The sequence below is a fragment of the Ixodes scapularis genome, unplaced genomic scaffold (genome assembly GCF_016920785.2).
Source record: "Ixodes scapularis isolate PalLabHiFi unplaced genomic scaffold, ASM1692078v2 PGA_scaffold11__112_contigs__length_91849675, whole genome shotgun sequence".
Lineage (NCBI taxonomy): Eukaryota > Metazoa > Arthropoda > Arachnida > Ixodida > Ixodidae > Ixodes > Ixodes scapularis.
The window spans coordinates 34603163-34623979 of NW_024609837.1; the positions used below are offsets into that span (position 1 = coordinate 34603163).

Consider the following 20817-nt stretch of genomic DNA (forward strand, 5'->3'; position numbering starts at 1 on the left):
GATTTCATATGCTGCTTCCTGGATGTCGCTAAGGCATATGACAGCGTGCCCCATGGGTCCCTGTTCCACTGCCTCAAAAGACTAGACATGCCTGACCAGTGGACGGAATTGATACAGCGACTATACGACGGAGGTACTGTTACAGCCGCGTTTGGAGGTGTACATTCAACGTGTGTCAATGTAAAGAGGGGACTGAAGCAGGGATGCCCTCTTTCACCTCTACTGTACATGTTGTACACGGCAGAGATGGAGCGCAAATTAATAACATCCGGTTTAGGGTTTTCACTCCGCCGCATAGAAGATGGATGCGTGACACACTGGACATTACCGGGTCTTGCATACGCGGATGATCTCGTCCTCATGGCTGAAGACATGAACACGTTGCAGAGGCTAGCAGATATTTGCGTGGAAACATCGTCCGTGTTGGGTCTGAAGTTTAATGTTCAGAAATCAGCAGTGGTGCAGTTCTCTGGGAACGACATTGTAAATACTAAGTTCCAGCTGCAGAAGGAAGACGTTACGATGACTGGGAAGTATAGGTACCTGGGAGTCACACTAACGAATGGGCCCGACTACTGCGACGAATACCAAATACACCTTAGACAGGCATCCCAGAGAGGGCAAAATATCTTACGCCGGCGCATTATGTGGAGCTGTAACAGATATTTGATGATCAAGGAATTGTGGAAAGCTGTTCATGTGCCTGGGCTCACGTTTGCCAATGAGATCGTCTGTGCCTCGGCTGACACACGAGCCTGGATAGAACGCAGGCAGAGAGATGTCGGTCGCCAAGCACTCAGCTGCCACAGCAACGTGGCGATTGAGGCCATACAAGGAGACATCGGGTGGTCGACGTTTGAGGCACGAGAGGCATCAAGCAAGCTAACCTACCGAGGACGACTCCTACATATGGACAGGCATCGGTGGGCAAGGCGAGTGTTCGACTACATCAGTGTCAACTGCGTACAGACGCAGTGGACGAAGCGGGTCAACCAGCTCCGCAAGAAATATGGATTCTTCACACAGCCAGTCATGGAGGCAACTGCGAGTAAGTAGGCAAGTGAGGTGAGGCGACGGGTCAAAGAGGCAGAGACGACCCACTGGGTTAAGGAGGCAAACAAGAAATCCTCACTCCAAATGTATACTGCTCACAAGGACACAATTGGACCGGAGGCCTACTATGATAACAGTCTAGGCAGCCGTCTCCTGTTTGAGGCCCGAGCAGGAGCGCTGCGCACAAGACTATATCGGCAGCGGTTCGATCCAGCAATAGAATCAGTGCAGTGCGGAGCCTGCGGTCAGGAAGAAGAAACCATCACGCACCTAGTTCTGCACTGCACCGGCCTGACACCAGAATGGGATGAAGCGTGGCGCGTGCACAACCAGGGGCATAGCCAAAACAACACAAGCTGGTCCAGACAGACTGCGGCAGTCGATCAAGCGGCAATCGGTCCACCAGCGGCAGCGGCCCCAATGCTACCATTGCTACCACAGGCACTGGGCTTTCATCCATGGACAGATAGATGGACTGTCGACGTCACCAAACGACGATTAGAAAATTGGTGGATAAGTAGAGAAAAGAGGGGAAAGTGAAAGCCACCTATGGCTGGGACACGACATACGTGACCACCCGTTTCAAAGGGGATAGCCACAAGCATCATCATCATCATCATCATCATCTGGATCGGCTGTACACAGCGGGCAGCCAAAGCGGCTTTCATTGCGTTTGCTGCGCGATTAAACACTAATTCGGCATGACACTTCATTGTCCACAAACGACAGCAAACACGGGATAGAGATCAGTTCAGAATGGGAGCCACTTCGCGCTGCCATACCGCGAAACGGCCAAACCGCAAGACAAAGCCTCTCGCCAACGGCCTTCGGAACGCTCGGAGCCGGTCGGATCCTCCTGTCCAGACGACTGCAGCGCCACCGCGTGCATCCGGGATTTTTCCGTGCCGGCGCCTTATCCCACTACTCCTTTCTAGTATGCGCCGCCTTTTCCACCGCTTGGCGGCGGGTATGTTGACGGGTCATTTCTTGTTTCCGTACCTTATAAACTGCATTTTTTTCTTTTTTTCATTTATAGTAGTGAACAAAAACTACTTTTATAAATAATTGAAACGGTTCGCGCCACTTATATTTTGTATTTTGACCGAAACGAAGTTTTTAGTGGCTCTGACCAGTAGTAAGCCCAGGACCAAAGACGTCACATTTTGCGCGCTTTCGGTACCGCGGGTCGCCCTCGTCGGTGGAGGAGGTTTCCGTGTCGTCCGGTTAAAATATGGCGCACTGATATTTAGCTACTCTTTCCGTGCCCGCTGGCTTGCCCGAACCCCAAGAGACGTGGAAACCGCGTAAAAGGTAGACGCTTAAATATGATTGCAGGGCCCCTTTAAGAACGCGTTCGTGAATACCGATTTCTCCTCTTCTTACGATGTTCTTAACTTACGAACTTCCCTAAGTTGTCGCAAACTAAGAAGCTCTTCGTGAATCTGGCCTCAGAACTTCAACAATAAATTTAATAAAAAAAAAGATTTCAGTATATAAATTAAGGTTGAGCCTTAATCTTCTACAATCTTGTAGAGGGATCATTCGCTACTCCAATCCACTATAGGTGGCGCCACTCGTTTTAAGGTCGGAGATTCGTGTCGCTGCTGAGCCTGTCTAGTGGGTAGGCTTCATTGAGCGACATATATTATTTCTGGTAATACGAGGGAGCTAAGGTGTTATGAGCGCAGATCACCTCTTTATCCTAAAAACAAAAGCGGTGTTTGGCGTAATATTTACGCCAGGAGGCAAGTTTTAATTCTGGAGCGAAACCGAAACTAACCTCTATTTTGAATTTAATATCTCGATATAGGACCTACTTTTGGGATCTTTTATAACTCAAGATATGTCTCACATAGTAATTATTTATTTAAAAATGTTGTTCGCGGAAACTTTATTTTGTGACATACGTGTTCGATCCAGGCACTTCAAAATATTTTGGAGATTTAGTGTCCCATGACAGGGTCTTTCATACACCTTAGAGGTTACATAGAATAATGTAGTTGTTGAAAACATCAGGGCTTTTGTTTGTGCGTTCTCGCTGCCTTTTCTCGTTCAGATAATTGTCATTTGAAATAATTAACTGTGGGTCTTTCAATTGCTTTATGGGTATTTAGATGATTAATTTCTTTAATTATTCCCAGCACAAGAATAACAGCATAAAACCAATTTTGACAATATGTTCACAAAGCGTATAAATTAAGAAACGCTGTTCTCACTACAAAATCTCAAAGACGGAATCCGAGTCAGACAGCTGAAGTGTGTGTGTTTGTTTAAAGCAGCGCGTGACGCATAGGACATTATATTGCATCCAGTGTTTGACTGTTTGTATATCGTGATAACTAGTCAGAGTTTTCCATATGCTAACAATGAAATAGAATGATACCTTTCTGGAAATACTATTATGGATAAATGGCGTATTTTTGTGATCGTGGCGTTTAATCGGGGCATAAATCACTGCGATTTGTCTTAATATTAATATTAAAATGAACATATATTAGCACGTAATGTTCCAAGTTGTAACGTAATTTGTTGCTTATGATCTAATTTTAAACGCGTGAACAAGTATGACAATTAAAACTCTGCTAATTATCATCACTGGTGCCAATTGCAGCATTTTTAATTGCCAATTTATCAAAAGAAAAATAGTCTAAAATCAATGAAAACATTGCAGCTAATGAGAAACCCATGTAAAATAACATTAATTGTGGGTAAAGCATATGCTGCTATCAAAGTCGCGACTTTCGACAATCGGCAAAGCTTCCAAAGTCACCGCAAAATAAAGAAACGGATTTCGTTTTTTTTTTTTTTTAATTACAAATTCTTTTTATAATTATTAGTTACTTTCATTTTTACGCTCCGTCGTTTTGCCAATCTCAGCCATTGCAGTTCGAGGGAACGCCTTCCTGCTTGCACGTCTGCTCATTGCAGCACGTTTCGTTGGCGTTGGAAGACGTTGTGAGTTTTAGTTTTGTATATACGAGCGAACGCAAGCGCTGTTTATTTGCGATAGCTTTTCGTGTTTGACACTGCGCGTGCAGTTAGCCGAAAATTACGGCCTTGGATTGGCGCATGGCGATGAGGCGTGTGCGCAACGTGGAGCACGCATCTCTAACGCAAACGCACAGCTAAAACTCTCTAACAAGTAAGCTAACAAGCTACAATCCCAAGCAGGCTTGGCTTGACCGATTTGCAGCTACCGTCACAGTCACTACCTGTCAAAATCCCCAGACGGGGATTACAAAATAGCCGTTAGCGACATCCACCAGGTGCTCTTTGGTAATCGTCTAATTCGTTTTAAAATTCATTTTCGTGTCTTTTTCAACAAAAGATTGGTATTTCTGGTATATAATGCTTCATTGAACACAAATAGACCATGGATCACGCCTGAACTTCATAAACTAAATACGCAGTCACTTTCGGTTTCGGTTTCTAGGTCATAGAGTCAGATAAGGTTGAAATTACGCATAACAAAAGGAAACTGTATTACAAAAAAAAAAAGCATATCTTAACTTTTACACTTAGAAACGAATCAAACTATGAAAAGCAATCTGTATAGAAATTTCTGTTTAAACCGCAACGCCCACTCACCTCACCAGGGTGCTAGTTATGACAAAAAGCAGACGGCTGCGTGGCCTGCGTGGCGGCGTGGCTGCGTTTATCTAGAGTGCCTAGAATATATATTTCTAGGCACTGTAGTTTATCGTAGATTCCGTAGAGCCCGGAGCCCGTAGTAGATCCCGAGACGAGTCGTGTCCGGTATGCTTGGCAGCTTTGGTGATCCTGCTCATGGCGCCTGCCGTGCCTAGCACGCTCTACAACCGACCGCAGGTAGCCCAGCGAGTCGCCTACTGCGAAACCCGCTGTGTCTTGCGAGCTTGACAGGAGGACAAGCGCGTCGGAGGAACCCGATGAGGCAACCCCCGAATCGGGGTTGTCACCTCCCGGGCCCGCGGCCCCGCAGACGCGCACGGAGCTAACGCCGTCGTTCCGGTCTTCATGGACGACGTCTCGACGCGGATGGGCCCAGAGCCAGAGTTCTGCGACCTGCCCTGCGAGCTCCAGCTGCGGGTGCTGTCGTACCTGAGCCTCGGTGAGCTTGTGCTCGTTGCGCGGGTCTCCAAGGCACTGCGTCGCCTCGCCTACGACCCATGGCTGTGGAGGACCGTGACGGTGCGCGAGGACATGGACGACCGATGGCTCCAGAGCGCCCTCGACCGCTTGTCGCAGCTGGAGGCCCTGACCCTCCGCAGGTCGCCGCTCGTGCCCGCCTGGGCCGCGCATGCGGCACGCTTCCCCAAGCTCCGGCTGCTGGACGTGGGGTGCTCGCTGGACGTGAACGGCGCCGTGCTGTCCCACTTCGTGGATGGCTGCCCGCTACTGTCGCACGTGAACGTGGAGGGGTGCAAGGGCGTGGACGACGCGACCGTCGAAGCGCTCTGCTCTCTGACGGGGCTGGTGAGCGTCAACGTGTCGCACTGCTGCCAGGTTACCGACGACGGGCTCTTGGCGCTGGCAAGGGGCTGTCCCAGGCTCGTGTCGCTCAACGCCGACGGCATCTCCAGGATCACCGACAGGTAGCGCGTCGCAGCCGCTTGCGGGAGTTTGACGCAGCTTTTCGTAAATAGCACGCATATGGTCAAAGAGGCGGAGAAACTTAAAACTGGGCAAGTCTGTTTTCTTTTCCCGACCCTTTTATAGAAGCCCGAGTGTGTAGCTTAATTTTCAGTTTCTTCTGCTGCGCGAGAGTTTGTGCAGCTGATGTGCAACCAGTTTGCACTCGTATATGGGATAGATGAGAGGTAGTATATCTTGAACTTTCAGATGTTCCTTGAACATTTCGTAACGAAGAAGGGTTAAAGGCCAACGTACAGCACAATTTTTTTGCCTGGGACCCGAATTTTCAGTCTCCTCCTCTTCATTCCCTCGTTCTCCGTTTTAATCCTCATTTCCCGAAAAGGATCTCTGAGCTACTGCAATGCCTCCTGCCATATGATGCTGAATCTTCTATTCCAATCAAGGGAGGCAGATTAGACATGAGTGTTGTGTTTGCATTCGACTGGGACTGTTGTTCAGTCATCGAGGACGCAACTCCCAGCTGAGTGCCAATGCCGCATCCGTGTCCAATTTGTGCCCCGTGTGGCTTTGCTTCTGGCAGGCAACATAAAACATCGCGCGCAATATGGCCTCGTAGCCTAGGAGGTGTTGGCCACCCCCTGTGGAAAGAAAGAAGGAATCGACGGTCAGTTTCCTCCTTCCTGGCTACTCCTCGTGCTACTACTGCAAACTCCAGATCAGGGTGGCACTGGACCCAAACTGCAGTGGCACGGAATCGAGCGCGAGCGTAGCCCATCAATTCAATGTTCCACCAGAGACGGCAGCCCACAGCGTCCGTGATTGACTGCCGTCCCCTCCTCCCGGCAGGGCCGTTTGCGGTCTGGCCGAGCACCTGGGGCCCCAGTTGGTCTGCCTGGAGCTGGACGGGGAGTTGCTGACAGACGCTTCCTTCAAGGCCCTGCGCCGCTGCAGCCGCCTCGAGACCCTCTTTGTGAGCTACACAGAGAGCCTCACCGACGCCAGCCTCGCCTCCATCAAGGCAGGTGCTAGGGAACGCCTCCAAAGGACCTCGTCCGCCCTAAAAAAAAGTAACGCAGAACCCCCCCGCCCCTTCAGAAACTTTTTTTTTTAAGTGCCCAGATGGGACACCTATGTCACCACATACACTTTAGTGTCAGAACTCTAAAGCGTGGCTTGTTTAGTGGCTCTACAGTCACCGACAAAACGCGAGCCAAAGGGCGTGTCTTTTGAACGCCTGGCCTTCAGAATGCACTTGTTGTCTTTCGCCATGTTTTGGCTGTGTGCATGCACTCGAGGGACACGAGACGCCGAGGTGTCATCAAAGGTATACAAGGCTTGTGCCGCAGGTGGGACAACTGAAGCTTCTCCCTGCCCTTTTCACCTTGCGGGTGACTATGGTCACGACCATTCATGCATTCATTCATTTATTCACCGTGGGAAAGATGGGGAGCCAGAGCCGCATGTGCAACGTGGCCGAGAGTGCGTCCGAACGACACGGCCCCTGTGCGCAGGAGCTGCGGACCCTCCGGCGGCTGAAGCTACGTGCGAGTCTCCAGCTAACGGCAAGCGGCCTGGGGTCGCTGTTCCGGGAGGGCAGCCTGGGCCGCTTGATCTCCCTGGAGCTGGACATGGAGCTCGACGACCAGGCACTCGCCTTGCTGGTCAAGGGGTGCGTAGGGCTGCGGGGCGGGGAGCTTCCTAGGGGTTATGGGAAGACGCCGGACTTCTGGGGGTCCGACTGTAGTCGGGGGGAGAGCGTTCTCGGCTGCTGATGGGATCTGGTGCCGCAGCTTGTGCATAATCAATTCAAATGAAACATATTTGACCCTGTTTGTGAGTTCACAATTGACCAAAAATTTGATGAGAAGGTCTCACCAATGTACCAAGCTATTGAGGTCTTGCTACATCTGATGTGCTTGCCCTTAGCACTCCTTCATCCACCATTTGATGTCAGCTTGTGTACGGCAGGAGAATGGCCCGAGAGTTTCATATGAAGCGTGATTTGTCAGTGGCTTCCACCGTGAAGTAGAAGACAATCACAATTTCTGCCTGCTTCCGATCTCGCTTTGCAGTGGCGCACAATTCATAGAGGAGAATTAACTTTTTGCCCGGTCTGTTAGCAGAGGACGCTGTTTTCAACTTTTATTTCTGTCTGCGAATGGCGTTTTGTGTCAGACGAACCACATTCTTCGCTAAAGTTAGCAGGCATAACGTGTACAAACATTATCTTCGCTCTTTCAGCGAGAGACAAATTAGATCTCGCTCTTGTGGTGACGAAAATCGGATCTTAGGAACAATTTTTTCTTTGAAGTGCCTGGATAGGACATTATGTCACAAAATTAACTTTCCTTCCAAAAATTTTTAGGCTTGCTAGATTTATGAAGCAAGTCAGATTTCAAGTTGGGAGCAATTCAGAGACATGCTTCTATTTTGGGGCAGTCTTCTCGAAATAAAAGCATGTTCCTCCAGAATTTTGTTTTATTTACATCTTTTGTCAAATCGTCTGCGACCAGAAACGGCCCGCTGCTCCACATTGCAAAACATTAAGACTATTCTGCACCATCGCTTTGCTCATTACTATAGGTTTAGGTTATAGTATATTCATTTACAAATTTTCCCTTTAAATTTTGCAAATCTCTCACTGTATCTTTTGTGGTCTGGATGGACTGACATTTATCTCATTTAAAACACTTATCAGAGACTAAACTTCAGAGTCAATGGGTAGTTTTGTTGACTTGAGCAGGGTTAATGCAAAGCAGAAACTGAAAAAATGATCACAGTCTTACGAAATGACGGCAAAGTGTGGCCAATAGACGATGGAACACAACTGCGCTTGCACAGTTCAGAAGAGAATGCTCTTACGGGACTCGTGCATGAACAGAACTCCATTTCTGGATGCATCTGCATATGTTGAGAACGGCCACCCATACACAGTTCGTACTGGCATCTTGAGTGGGGGATATATAACATGCTGCTATATGCGATTTATCTCGGGTTTCAAATGCGACTGTCAAACAAAGCAATCAAATTGTTTGATGCAGTTACTGTGATCTGGAGAGAGAGAGGCAAAGCGCCAGCCCACACATCCCTAGGTGGCGGGTTCGAATCTCGGCCGAGGGGCTCGCAATCTCAAAGGGGCTTATTGCGCAAAAAGTTGCGCATCAAAAGATCGAAATTAATCCTCGCTTCTCTATTGGTATATGCCAGATGCCCTTCGTTGGTTTGGCAAACATTCCCAAATTTGACCTTTTTCTTTTTTTTAAATCTGGAAAGATGTTTTTGCATTGAACTGCTTTCTTTTCTAGCTGCCCGCTTCTCCAGGTGCTCTCCCTTTACTCGTACGGGGACATCACGGAAGTGGGACTGGCCACTATCGTCAACAACTGCCCGTAAGTGTCGGCACCCTTCTCACTTGTTCCCGGCAGGTGTTGTCTGCGAGCGGGTTGGTATTGCGATGCCTGGAATGCATCTTCGACTGGTGTGTCTAGTGTCCTACACTGCCTGCACTTTGAAAGTGGCCCCGAGGCGGCAACAAATTGGGGATCACTGGAGCAAACGTGTCGTGCCGTTGGGTGTCGCAGTCCTAGCAGTTGGTCGTAGAAGTTCTCGCAAAAGACGACAACCGAACTTGAGTGCCTTCGTCATCGCAACGTCCTAATATAGTATGCCTCGATTCGAAGTCTGGTTCATACATTTGCATACGACTGCGACCGAGTGTGTTGCGCCTGGTTGTAGCTGCGTCACTTTTCTATACCCCTTGCCTTGGCTCGAACATGAATATTAACAATTGTGCATGAATCGAATATGAATACTTTCGAATATGAGCATTTTACATTCATTGTTAATTAACCTTGAATATTTTAATTAATTGTAGCTGAAATTACTTTTTTAGGAGAACAGAGCCATAACCTGAAACAATTTCATCGCATAAGAAACAGTTTGCATACTTGTATATAATAGAAAGGCCCTCGATAAGATGGATCTTTTGAAACAATGTAATGTGGCAAGCAAAACAATGGCTTCCTTATTTATTGAAATATGGTTTAGCATTTGTTTCCGATAGTCATAACAATTGTTGCAGCTTTGTCCATTCGACCAAGCGCAATCTAATGTGGTAGCTTTACTGGAATGTCATGAGTGAAAACAATTAGGAAAGAAAATGGTACGGTGATAGAATGGTTGTATAATGCACATTGAGGACGACGTCAAGGACAGCGTCTAGTATGACGTTAACAATGACCTCTAAGCTGGTGTCCAGGACGACCTCAAGGATGACGTTGAGAACTGTGTCTAGGACGATGTTAAGAGCGACCTCTAGGATGACTTCAAGGACGACGTCCTAGAGGACGACGTCTGGGATGATCTTCAGGACAATCTTTAGGACGACGCAGAGTCACGTCAGCTTCAGCTACCGGAGCTTATGCGAACAAAGCTTGTCCAACCAGCGCTTACGAGCTTACGCAGCCAAAGCTTACGCGACCGACGCTTCAGCCAAGGGCACTTGCGCCAAGGGCACTTGCGCCAAGGGCACTTGCGCCAAGGGCACTTGCGCCAAGGGCACTTGGGCCACGGGCACTTCTGTCACAGGCACTTCAGCCACATACGCTTTAGCCACGAGCGCTTCAGCCACAGGCATTTCATGACCCTGATTACACAACCTTGAGTGTGGTTGGGTCTATGAAGCTACCGCTTTAATAAAGGAAGGTTGGCCTACGATAGTAAGCAATATTTTTAAGCCCATTGAGTCAATCGAGATACTCTGCCACGTGAGCTATTTCTCCAACAATGCCGCTGCGAGCAGAGAAGCTTGATGCTCGCACATGAATGTGATGTTGTGAAGATTGACGCAAGAGGGCTGGTGCAAAACGGTAAGAAGCTGGACGTCAGAAATCCGGGAAATTCTGAACATATTTATTTAGAATTTTTGCATATCCTAAAACCTCGAATACTTTGAACAGCAGTGGTGTTCTGCAAATTAAGTGGAATAACAAACAGAATTAACAAGTTATTTGAAGTTTCAAATATTTGCACACCCCTAGTATTCACACATTCCAACTATGTGCAGTTGCACGCCACCTTGCAGATTCCGAGCAGACTGCTTCCAGGGACTGCCAACGCATGTCTGATTCTGACGGATTTGCCATTTGCTTTTGTCTGCGGTGAATTTTGGCAAGGAAATATAAAGGCAGTCGAAGTTATTGCATGCGGGAATGTTCAAACCGGGTTGTCCTGAGTACTCATTTTCTGAAAACAAAACGTTGCACGGAGCAAGGGGAGGGACACTACAATTGTGAAAGCACCTACAGGATGTGCCATTTCTTTGTACATAACAGATTGTTTGTTCCACACAAAGCCCCATGTCACCCCCAGATAAATTGGAACATTTAATTTATTTAGAAGGAAAGTATTGTACATGTCTTGCCTAGTATCACAACCTTAACCCCTTAACTGGAAAGTATGTCTTTAGACGTGTCGCAATTTTGACCGCAGCTTGGGGGGACGCACCACATTTCTTCGGATGATCTTGGGGAACGCATCTTTAAATGCTTACTCTTTTTGCCTCACGGGAAGAAGTGCCATCTATCCCTAAACATCAGAAATAGTTTTGCTTTAGAAACCAACAAGTCGATAGATGGCATCACAAAGAAAGTGTCACGAGATATGTGTGGTACCAATGGCAAAATGGGGACAAGAAAAGTCCCCATTTTGCCAATAGTTTTTGGTCATGGAAATCCCCAATGAAGGGGTTAATTGATTGGAAATGCCGGATTGGTCAGAACAGCCACAAAAACTAAAATTCATTGACTGTTTATTTATTTTTTTTTATTTCTAAAGTTGTTGCAGAAGTGGGGCACTGGACATCGAGATGCACGGTGAAATTGGCAGCATGTGCGGCTGCCACGCAGAGGTCGCCCATTACAGTAAAAAATCTTTTTTTTTGCCAGTCATTACTCTTTTGGAAAGTTCCAACCCATTCTTGTCCGTTATTGCGCGGTCTGGTCTAAAACTTTTCCAGGGACAGCGCACGTATAAAAGCGGCGGTAGCGCGCTGCTTCGATACATTCGCCCTTCCGTCTCCTCCGCAGTCTCCCATTTATTTCGTGGCAGATGCAAGTTTGCCTTCTTAAAACATTTATTTTCAGTTTTATATCCATTTACTTGTTTTATTCGAGACAGTATGGATAAGTGCTAGCTCACCTGCAACCACTTACGACCACATACCTTAAAACCTCTTCAAATCTCTTGGAACAAGCACTTAGAGCACACTGGTGCCATCTATGGGGTAGCCGCGAAACACTCGGCACTTCCGTATTTCCTACCTTTTTCCTGCATTATTCTTTCACTTTTGGCTGGAAAAACTTGCAAATGTTGCAAGCTACCATTTCTTTTAGATAGTACATACATTTTTTCTTGGAAATATTTCAAAACCTTTTCTTTAGTGAAATAGTCCCAAGGTCAGCCCGTAGATGGTGCCAGCGTGTTCGGTCGTTGTAAGAGATTACAAGAACTCCGCCCTAAGGAAACGCATGTGTTTTGAGTTGGTCAGCGGCTCGTGCCTCCTGGCCAGTGTGGGTGGGGGTTGGTGGTTCTGATTGAACGACCTCCCCCATAGCTACCAGAACGTGAGGAGCAGACGAGCATGGCATTCCTCCCCGCAGGAACCTCGAGAGCCTGGTCCTGCCGGGCCCGTACGAGGTTCAAAGGTTGTGCCTGGCCGGCCTGGTCGTGAGCATGCCCAAGCTACGCCACCTGCACCTGGACCTGATAGAAATGGTGAGTAGCATGCACGTTTCCCCACAACCGTTCCGATAGTGCCATGAAGGGGAATAAACCGGGTAGTATCCCTCTTCACCACGCATCGTCGACGAGAACAGTAGTTTTCTGTCAAACGTTGTCGATCGACCGACTGCCACCTTTACCCCATGTAACGTCTATTACCGCGGGTCAAGAAAGCTTGGTCAAGCTCTTCTCAAAAGCTTTCGTTCCACTTAAATAGAGCAAACACTAGAGAGGAGGCGAGTGGAGAGGAAGAAACAACCAATCATGGCAAGGAGAGAGCTTTGCAAGAGGGGCTTGTTCTGCTCTTCTTAACCCGCAACAGACTGTGTCGGCGCTTCTCCAACTTTGTGTCACTACAGAACCCCAACTATCTCAGAGGGGATCCGCTGGCCCTCATTGAATATGTTTATGCAGCAATGACGCGTCGCATGCACTGGGAAACTCGCGTCATCATAAATCGGAGAAAGTCGAAGTCGTCAAACCGGCCAAATGTAGGTCACACCTATTGTCTCCGACATCCTGCGGATGAGCCCAGACAAAGTGGTCTCTCAGGGTGAAAGCGGAAGTGGCGACACGTCTGGGCACTTCCTTTAAAAGAGGCTATATTAAAAATTCACTCGCATCTAGAAACCAGCAACTGCACACCGTGACTAGTGGGAACTCCGCCATAGCTGCGAAGAGGTTCGAAGCGACAATTTTGGTCCTCTTCCGCATCTGTGCGGACCCCCACCAATGTTGCTGCGAACCCCTGGCGATCCACGGACCGCAGTTTGAGAACCATTGCCTTAGCCGAACCCGACTCAGTTTGGCATCTTTGGTCCATATTAGGCTGTCCCTATTTGTGTGTATTACGAATCTGTTTCGATACTTCGAGTTATGGACACTATTTTCACTTTCCATTTCATTTCCTCGTGTCCTCTTGTAAAGCCTGAGGCGGTTTCTGCCTTTGCCTCAGTCCTATATAGATAATTCAAACAATCACTTTCTGCACCTTGTCTTGTCTTCGTCTACCGGGCTGCGAAACGCATTTTGAACATGTGCTGTAGCTTTCTTCGGGGAAATATTGGGTGCCGCCCGTGCGTCCACATCTGAGTAACTCTGCGTTTTTCGCCCGGTCAATAAAGTGCCTTTCACACACTTGCAACCGTGTAGGACGTAGAGAGACATTACCGGTTTTTAAGCCTCTTGCGACGGCGTAGGACCTGCTCCGCAGCAGCACATCTGGTCCTGCAACGTCAGAAGAGGCTTAAAAACCGGTCTTGTCTCTTTCTGTCCTACTCGGTTGCAAGCGTGTGAGCGGCGCTTAATGCTTCAAGAAGATGCCTACGTGGTTGGCAGTACCGTTAAACGACCCACGACGAGTGGGAGAGCAAGCTGTGTGTACTGTTTGTGCGCCGTGTAACCTCTGCTCCCGGGCATGCTGCAGGTCGACGACCCCCTCCTGGAGTCCCTCACCAGGAGGCTGCCCCACCTGAGGGTGTACAACTCGCACGGCCAGCTTTTGGTGCCCTTGTGCGAGTCGTCGGGCGCACCTTCCCTCGGTAAGAACGGACTGCAAGCCGTCGGCGGTAGATGTCCGTCCTCTGCCAAACTTGCGGTTGAGTCAGGCTTATTCAGCCGTAGCCTTGGGCATTGAACTGTGCTCGAGGAGCCAGAGAAAGAGAAGAGGAGGAAGAGAGGAGAGTAGACAAGAGTGGGTGCGTCATAGTAGAAGGTGGCCGGAAAGGGAAAGGGTTTTGTAGAGGTACTTTTGTATGCATCACGCCTGCCCCTAGATTGCGAAGCAGTCGGAGGGATGCAGAGGGCGGATGGATGGATGAATACAGCTGGCCCCTTTAAATCAAGCGTTGGCTTGCACCACGGCTACCATCTTAGTCTTGTTTTGAAGGTGAATTCTTTCTCTTTTATTTGCCAGCTCCCAAAATGGCATTGGCCGCGTGATTACGGCGTGGTCGCCATCCTTCCATGTCGCAATTGCAAGAATGTGATTGGATAGAGTGCACGCTGAAGGAGCGTGTGGGGGGCGTGCAAGTTCTATTGGCTGGGACACGATTTCTCTGCTTGGGGAGTGCTTTCCGTTTCTCATGCGGTTGCTGCTCGCGTCGTCTGCTCTCGGCAGTGGCTTGCTTGCTCACACTCTCGCTTTGTCAGCTCCGGTTCATCTTTCGCCATCTCTACAATTGTTTTCTGAACTTTCTTTGAGTAGTTTCGTGTAGTATGCCCTTCTGTTTTGTGGTCGCACACGATGCAAGGTTTGAAGTACAAGACGTTGGCGCATTTGGTGCGTGGAAGCGGAGCATGAAGTTACTGTAGATGGTGAATATGGAAGTTTCTGCGCAGCGTGCCGTCAATGGGGATCGTGTCAACGCTTCTAGTGATGGATTTCCTGTGCCATCGGCTGTCGCCAAGGAAGAATGCATCGCCCTGCTCACGCATAGAGTACAGAGCACGTCGACCGCTGTGGTTCCTTCTAAGATCGGAGGTCCCATCACTCATGCTCCGTCTGCTGCGACGAGTGGGAACGCATCGTCCAACACCAGTATGTGGACGCATTTTCTGGCGCACGAGGAGATCGAAGCAGAATCTAAAAATTGTGATACCGTTTAAGCTGAACTTGTAGCTGTGCCAGCGACCCAGAGGAAGTTTGAAGCCATGCTGCTTGACCCCACACCTGCTCTGCTACGAGCAAAGGTGCCTAGTTCTGCCTTGATCAGATCGACGTTTTGAGCAACTTGCTCTGCTGCACTGTGCGCGAGCATTGCTCGGGAACTGGATTGACTGTTCAAAAAGGCACCAAACTCCGACTGGCAGCAATATTCAAGGTTGTATGCCCCCATTGCGGCATTCTTGTAAGTTCCTGGACTTTGCCATGCCAACAAGACTCAAGGGCCTTTATAGTCAACATCCGCTCTATCGTGGCGATCAAGCAGATAGGAAAGGGGCTGACAGCTCTCAATGACTTTTGGGCAGCTGCGAATGTCTCCATGGTTTTGTCCAACCTGTGCCTTGGGTGCCAAACAGGACCCAAGCCTGAAGATCAAGGATATGACAACTGGCATATGCATCATGTCTGCCAAAAAAACACGGACAGCAAATCTGGGAGGATAGAGGTCGAGGCAGTCTTGACCCTCTTAAAGCGTGCTGTCTCCAAGCACGACCTGTGAGTACACAGCACTCGTCTCCGACGGGGACAGCAGTACCTTCTCTGCCAGTACAGAAGAGAATGTCTATTGGCTAGCCCCCATCGGGAAAGAAGAGTGTTTAAAGCATGTTCAGAAGAGGATGGGAACGGCACTGTGCAACCTCGTCCAGAAGTGTGACTGGCCGCTGAGCGGTAAGGGCGCGTCTACAAAGGCCCTCATCGACAAGCTCACCGACTGCTATGGCTGGGCCGTCCGAAACAACTGTAAGGACGTGGCAGCGATGCAGCCTGCTGTTATCGCCACCTACCATCATGTCACGTCGACTAACCAGGAGCCTCACCATGAACTCTGCCCGGAGGGAGCTCAATTGTGGTGCCATCATAGGGTTGCCGAGGCAAAAGATGAACCACAGCCCCAGCACAAGCAGAAACTCCCAGGCCATGTCACTGCAGCTCAGCTACTCATCTACCAATGCTTGTCGCAGGTTTCTCTGCTCAACGCTGCTTGGGAGCAAAAACTCGGAATGCACCTGAGTCTTTCAACTCGGTTCTGTGTTCTTTGATGCCTAAGGAGCAGCATGCGTTGCTGATCCTGCCGAAAGTGCACTGGATGAACCGGTGTTGAGGTTCAACGCCGGCTGCTGCAGGGCATCGTCAGAAATCTCGGTTGCACTGTCTCCAGTCGGCCTGTCTAGCCCTCCAGCAAGGTGCCGAAAAAGATGCCCTACGTCTGCACAAGGCCAGCAAACGGCATCAAGTCGGATAGGCAGAACAAGAAGGAGGTGCGCAAGTACACTTTGGACTACTCTGGAAGGTTGTTCTAAAGCCGAAAATATATGTGCAACTTTCAGGTGCTGTTTTCTCAGAATGGTTATTTTCACTGCCGTGGCTGCTCGTCCCAGCGATATCTCGGGAACTACTCAATGGATTTTCGTGTTGTATTTTTTATTCGGTTCCTATATAACTTTGTGAGGGCATAACAAAAGCCTTTTTGTAGAAAACTGTGTTATGCATTTATAATAAAAAGATTAAATTAGATGAATGTAAGTTTTATACCGACCACATAAAATTTGAAGTTGTGCTGAAATTGTTCAACAAAGGAATGAAACAAAAGGGCTCTGTTATGCCCTGGGAAACCTATCCAGGGGTCACCATAACAAATTTTATAATGCTATTGCCTTTTTCGAGTTTTCCAGGCCTGGGATAAGGAACGGATATGGACGATTTTGATCAATATCTGTAACAAGAAATAATATGCACAGCTTTATGAAATTTTGCAGTTGCTCTTATGTCTGTGTTATAAACACACCCAGTAAATTTCATTCAGATATCTCTAGAAATAAGAAAATTATTGTTCATTCCCCAAGTCCTCCTTAAAACACAAATCGGCCGAGCATGAATGTAATTTCGGGTTTTTTAGGAAGCTTGGAGCTCGTAAATTGAGCTATGATTATAAAACGAGGATCTCGAAACACACTTTTGTGCCCCTTCAAAGCAATGCGGAGGGCAAGTTCGTCTGCTCCTTGCGCAGGGGGTAGCGGTGACGTCAGAACGCCGAGCCCTGATTGGCTTATCGCGACCCCCTATCTGAGCGTCGTCTGCTCCTTTGCAACGTCGTCTGCTCGCAACGTCGTTTGCCTCTGTCTTACCTTTCCAGCGACTTTCGGAAGTGCAGAGGCCAGATTCACGAAACGATCTTGCGCCAGAAATGTGTGTAAGACAAAACTTAAGAACAAATTCATATTCACGAAACGAAATTTTCGTAAGCTTTGCGCAGGTTACGACAAAATCCTACGACAGCTCCGAAGGTGTCTTACGCACTTTTTACGATCAAATCAGCATGGCCGACAGCGTCACGGTCGCGACGACCCACGGACGTTTATTTTTCTACGGGCGCTTCTCACGCGTCCCGACTTCAAGCAGCAAGAAAAAAGTAAAAAGTACTTGAAACAGACCACGACGAACAAGAACGCTGGATCCACTAACAGCCGGGAAAAACTCCAACGGCGACGAATCCACCGAACGCGATCAAGCGAGCACGGCAGTTAGGCCTAGCAGGCACTCGGCGACCGTCTGCCCATGACCGGCTGGCGTGGTGAATGGAATATGCCCGCGCGACCCTTGTGAACCCTTCCTGTATTATACTTTGATCGCTAACCTCAGTTTTAGATTAAGAGATCAATTTCTTCCTCTTGTTATCTTCTTGTTTCCCGAGGCAACGGTGACTCTCGCCGGTGAAAAAGCGGTGAATCTCCGACAGACGCAGGAAAGGTAAAGCAGCCTACGCTTTGACTAGCAGACGCAAAGCAGACGACGTTAACTGCACCAGCCCGCCGACGCCGTTAAAGAATGAGGGGTCTCGCCGCACATGAAAGGAGGGAAAAAGTATTTGGGAGGGAACTCCCGGACACTAACACGCTCACCCTCTCGGTTCTTAGCAAACAAACCTCGGCGCCTCGGGACACCTCGCCAGTGAGTCCTTTGACTTCCCTCTTCGATGCGCGTCTGCTAGTTGTTAGACAAACACAACGTACCGCTCGAGTTATTTCGTCTGCCCTCTCTGAAAGGCCAAGTTGAGCTCGCTCGACTTCCGAAAGTCGCAGGAAAGGTAAGACAGGCGCAGACGACGTTGCGAGCAGACGACGTTGCAAAGGAGCAGACGACGCTCAGATAGGGGGCTGCGATCAGCCAATCAGGGCTCGGCGTTCTGACGTCACCGCTACTTCCTTTTTCATGCGCAGAAGACGAAAATAAGCCCACTTGCGAGGCGTATATAGTAGCCTAGTCATCAAACTATGCCTAGAGTGAGAATTCTTCGTTCAAACACGTACAGAGATATGTGACTTGGTTCCTAAACCATGCCTTCTGTGGTGATACACTATACTCAAGGGAAAGTGAATTGAGGAAATCTGCAGGACGTGCGCTGAGAAATGCCGAGAGTATTTTTTCTCACTGGGATAAGAAGATAAGCTAGGCATCCATGTACGTCGAGTCTCCATCCATCTGTTGCGCTAGCAGCTGGGATAAGATGTCAAAGTGCCGCGGGTCTGAGCATCATCAGATTATTATGTTAGAAGCAATGTTCCAATTTCTTGTGAAAGAAACGGGCCTGTTTCCTGCTGCAGATGCTGTTTGACTTCATCTATTCACGGGCTTTGCTGGTCGACATCTTCTCATTGTAAATTTTTGAAAATTGCAGCCATATTTTGAATTTAGTTAATGTTAGCTTCTGAAGCATTTGCCTAATATTGCAACTGTTGGTGCTAAATTGGGGCAGGTTATGAGTTCTTGCAGTAAGGAAAAGCTTCTTTACTTTACTTTGTGGATTTGTTGTAGATTCTTGGGGGTCTTTGTGAACCTATGGCCTAGTCAATGTACTCGCGTATCGCTAATGACTCACTGGCACGTTCGTCATTTTATTTCCCCCTCTCAGGCTGAAGCGAAGGGTAAGAGTGTACATCTTTGGCACTGGGAGAATGATCAGGGCACATGCTAAAGGTGAGGCTGAAAGTTACACAACTTTGTCCCGATGTTCACACTCGACTAGCCGGCGAAGGAATGATTGAATAAGTGTGATTGACACTTTTGTTTGCAGAGAACTTTGAATTGGCTTGTCGAATCAACGAGAGCTTGACGCTGTTTCCGTTAGCGTTCCGTACCCACACCCACAAGCTTGGTGAGTGCGTCTACTTATGGTGCTGGGAAACCACTGGCAATATTGAACACTTTGGGAATGTAAATGTAAATGTCAGTTCAAAGGAGTTTTGCATGGTTTTTAATTTCCACTTATTTTTTTATAATAACATGGACATTGGATATTTTTAGGTAAGGCTGTGACCGGTTACCTGGTTTGGACAGGACAGTGGACAAACATTGGAAAACACAGCCCTCAAGAACCTCAGGCAAGTTGGATGTCTACTTTTAGAGGAAAGCACTCTGGTACAATGCAAAGACATAAAAAAGGGTTAGTCATAAAAAGATATGCTAAATTATACATAAAGGTCTGCTGTCTGTGTTCTGTCTTCCAGCATTTAATTCTTCCTTAAATTTTTGATGCTTGCTTTCGAGTTTTGAATACTCTCTCCTACTAGAATGTGTTACCCTTTGGGACTGCAGCCGTACTGGCACCCATCTTGACGTATTGACTTGCTGTTTCAGATGTTTTACCCTGCAAAAATAGGTCTGAAGATTGTCAAGGGAGATATGCTGGTACGTCTTGCATTGCTTGGTTGTCGATTTCTTATTGTGATCGGAACTTGTGAATCTGTTGAGGCAGTAATTTAGCTTGGGAAGATTGGTGTGTTTTAATGGCTGGATCAATGGAGACAATTGCATGACTAGCACACTAACAGTTTCATGTTTATTTCTAAAAAATAAAGCATGTGGAGGTTCTTTGGCCTTTGTTTGCTTGGGCAGAGCTCTCCATACATCTTTGTTATTAAAAAGTGTTTTAATTCAAGCAAGTTCTAACTTGTTTTTTTTTTCATCTTGTCAAGCGTAACAAGACAGCCAAGAACAAACGGCTGTTTTGGTCTTTGCTGTTTTGTGTCTCACAGGCTGCACATTGTACTATGCGAAACTCCAGGGACAGAGACACCTATGTTGGGTAATTTTGTGATGTGTAAGGTTCTTCACAAATTTTCGTTGCCTAATCTAAAACTAACCTAACCTAACCTCAGTAATTAACGGGTTTTGTGCATTACAAATATTGAGATCTCTCTTAACAGTACTACTGATAGTAGTTTGTTTATTTTTCCACCGATACAACAATAATGACATGGCAAGCTGGTTATTCTACCTGTCTGTTTTGACTGATGCTTATAAATGGGCCAAGTGGCCCAAAAGCAGGCCATAGGTTCTACTTGCCATCTGTACATGTTTCCGGAATAGGAAAATATGACTTGAAGTCGTGGAAACCAGATGCAGCCGTAGAAACAGCCTGATGTATAGGAGGTATACGTTGATTCACATTTACCATGCTTTTTTCTCGGCTAGGGCATGCGGACGACGATTTTTGGATAATGCATAGCCTTTAGGCGTAAGAATACATTGGTATTGTTAGAAACCTTCCACGCTAAAAGTGCAGTGTTCTGGCAATATCGATGATCAGACTTTCGTGTACTATGCACCTCGATGCGCAAAATCTCATCACAGACAATTGTTGGGCGATTCCTTTTCATCCGGTCCTTTCTGTCGCCAGCAGTGACATTTTGGTGACAGGTTGAGAAGTGGACAAAGTGCAATACCTACGGCTGCAGCGACTGCAT

General features: G+C 47.8%; 1 protein-coding gene across 3 annotated transcripts; it reads left to right on the top strand.

Moving 5' to 3' along the window:
- The first annotated feature begins 4661 nt into the window (after window positions 1-4661).
- LOC120836301 (F-box/LRR-repeat protein 20) lies at window positions 4662-19942 on the top strand. Of its 3 annotated transcripts, XM_040208738.3 has the most exons (10): window positions 4662-5627; window positions 6475-6646; window positions 7140-7297; window positions 8934-9017; window positions 12288-12402; window positions 13835-13949; window positions 18984-19048; window positions 19146-19226; window positions 19376-19452; window positions 19709-19942. In XM_040208738.3, the coding sequence occupies exons 1-10, from the start codon at window positions 5202-5204 to the stop codon at window positions 19832-19834; spliced, it is 1419 nt and encodes a 472-aa protein (XP_040064672.3). In that variant the 5' UTR covers window positions 4662-5201; the 3' UTR covers window positions 19835-19942. The 3 variants fall into 3 exon arrangements, with proteins under 3 accessions (XP_040064672.3, XP_040064673.1, XP_042144818.1); XM_042288884.1 differs by lacking the exon at window positions 19709-19942 and having other exon boundaries at window positions 4695-5627; window positions 19376-19398; XM_040208739.3 differs by lacking the exons at window positions 18984-19048; window positions 19146-19226; window positions 19376-19452; window positions 19709-19942 and having other exon boundaries at window positions 13835-14044.
- The last annotated feature ends 875 nt before the right edge of the window (window positions 19943-20817 follow it).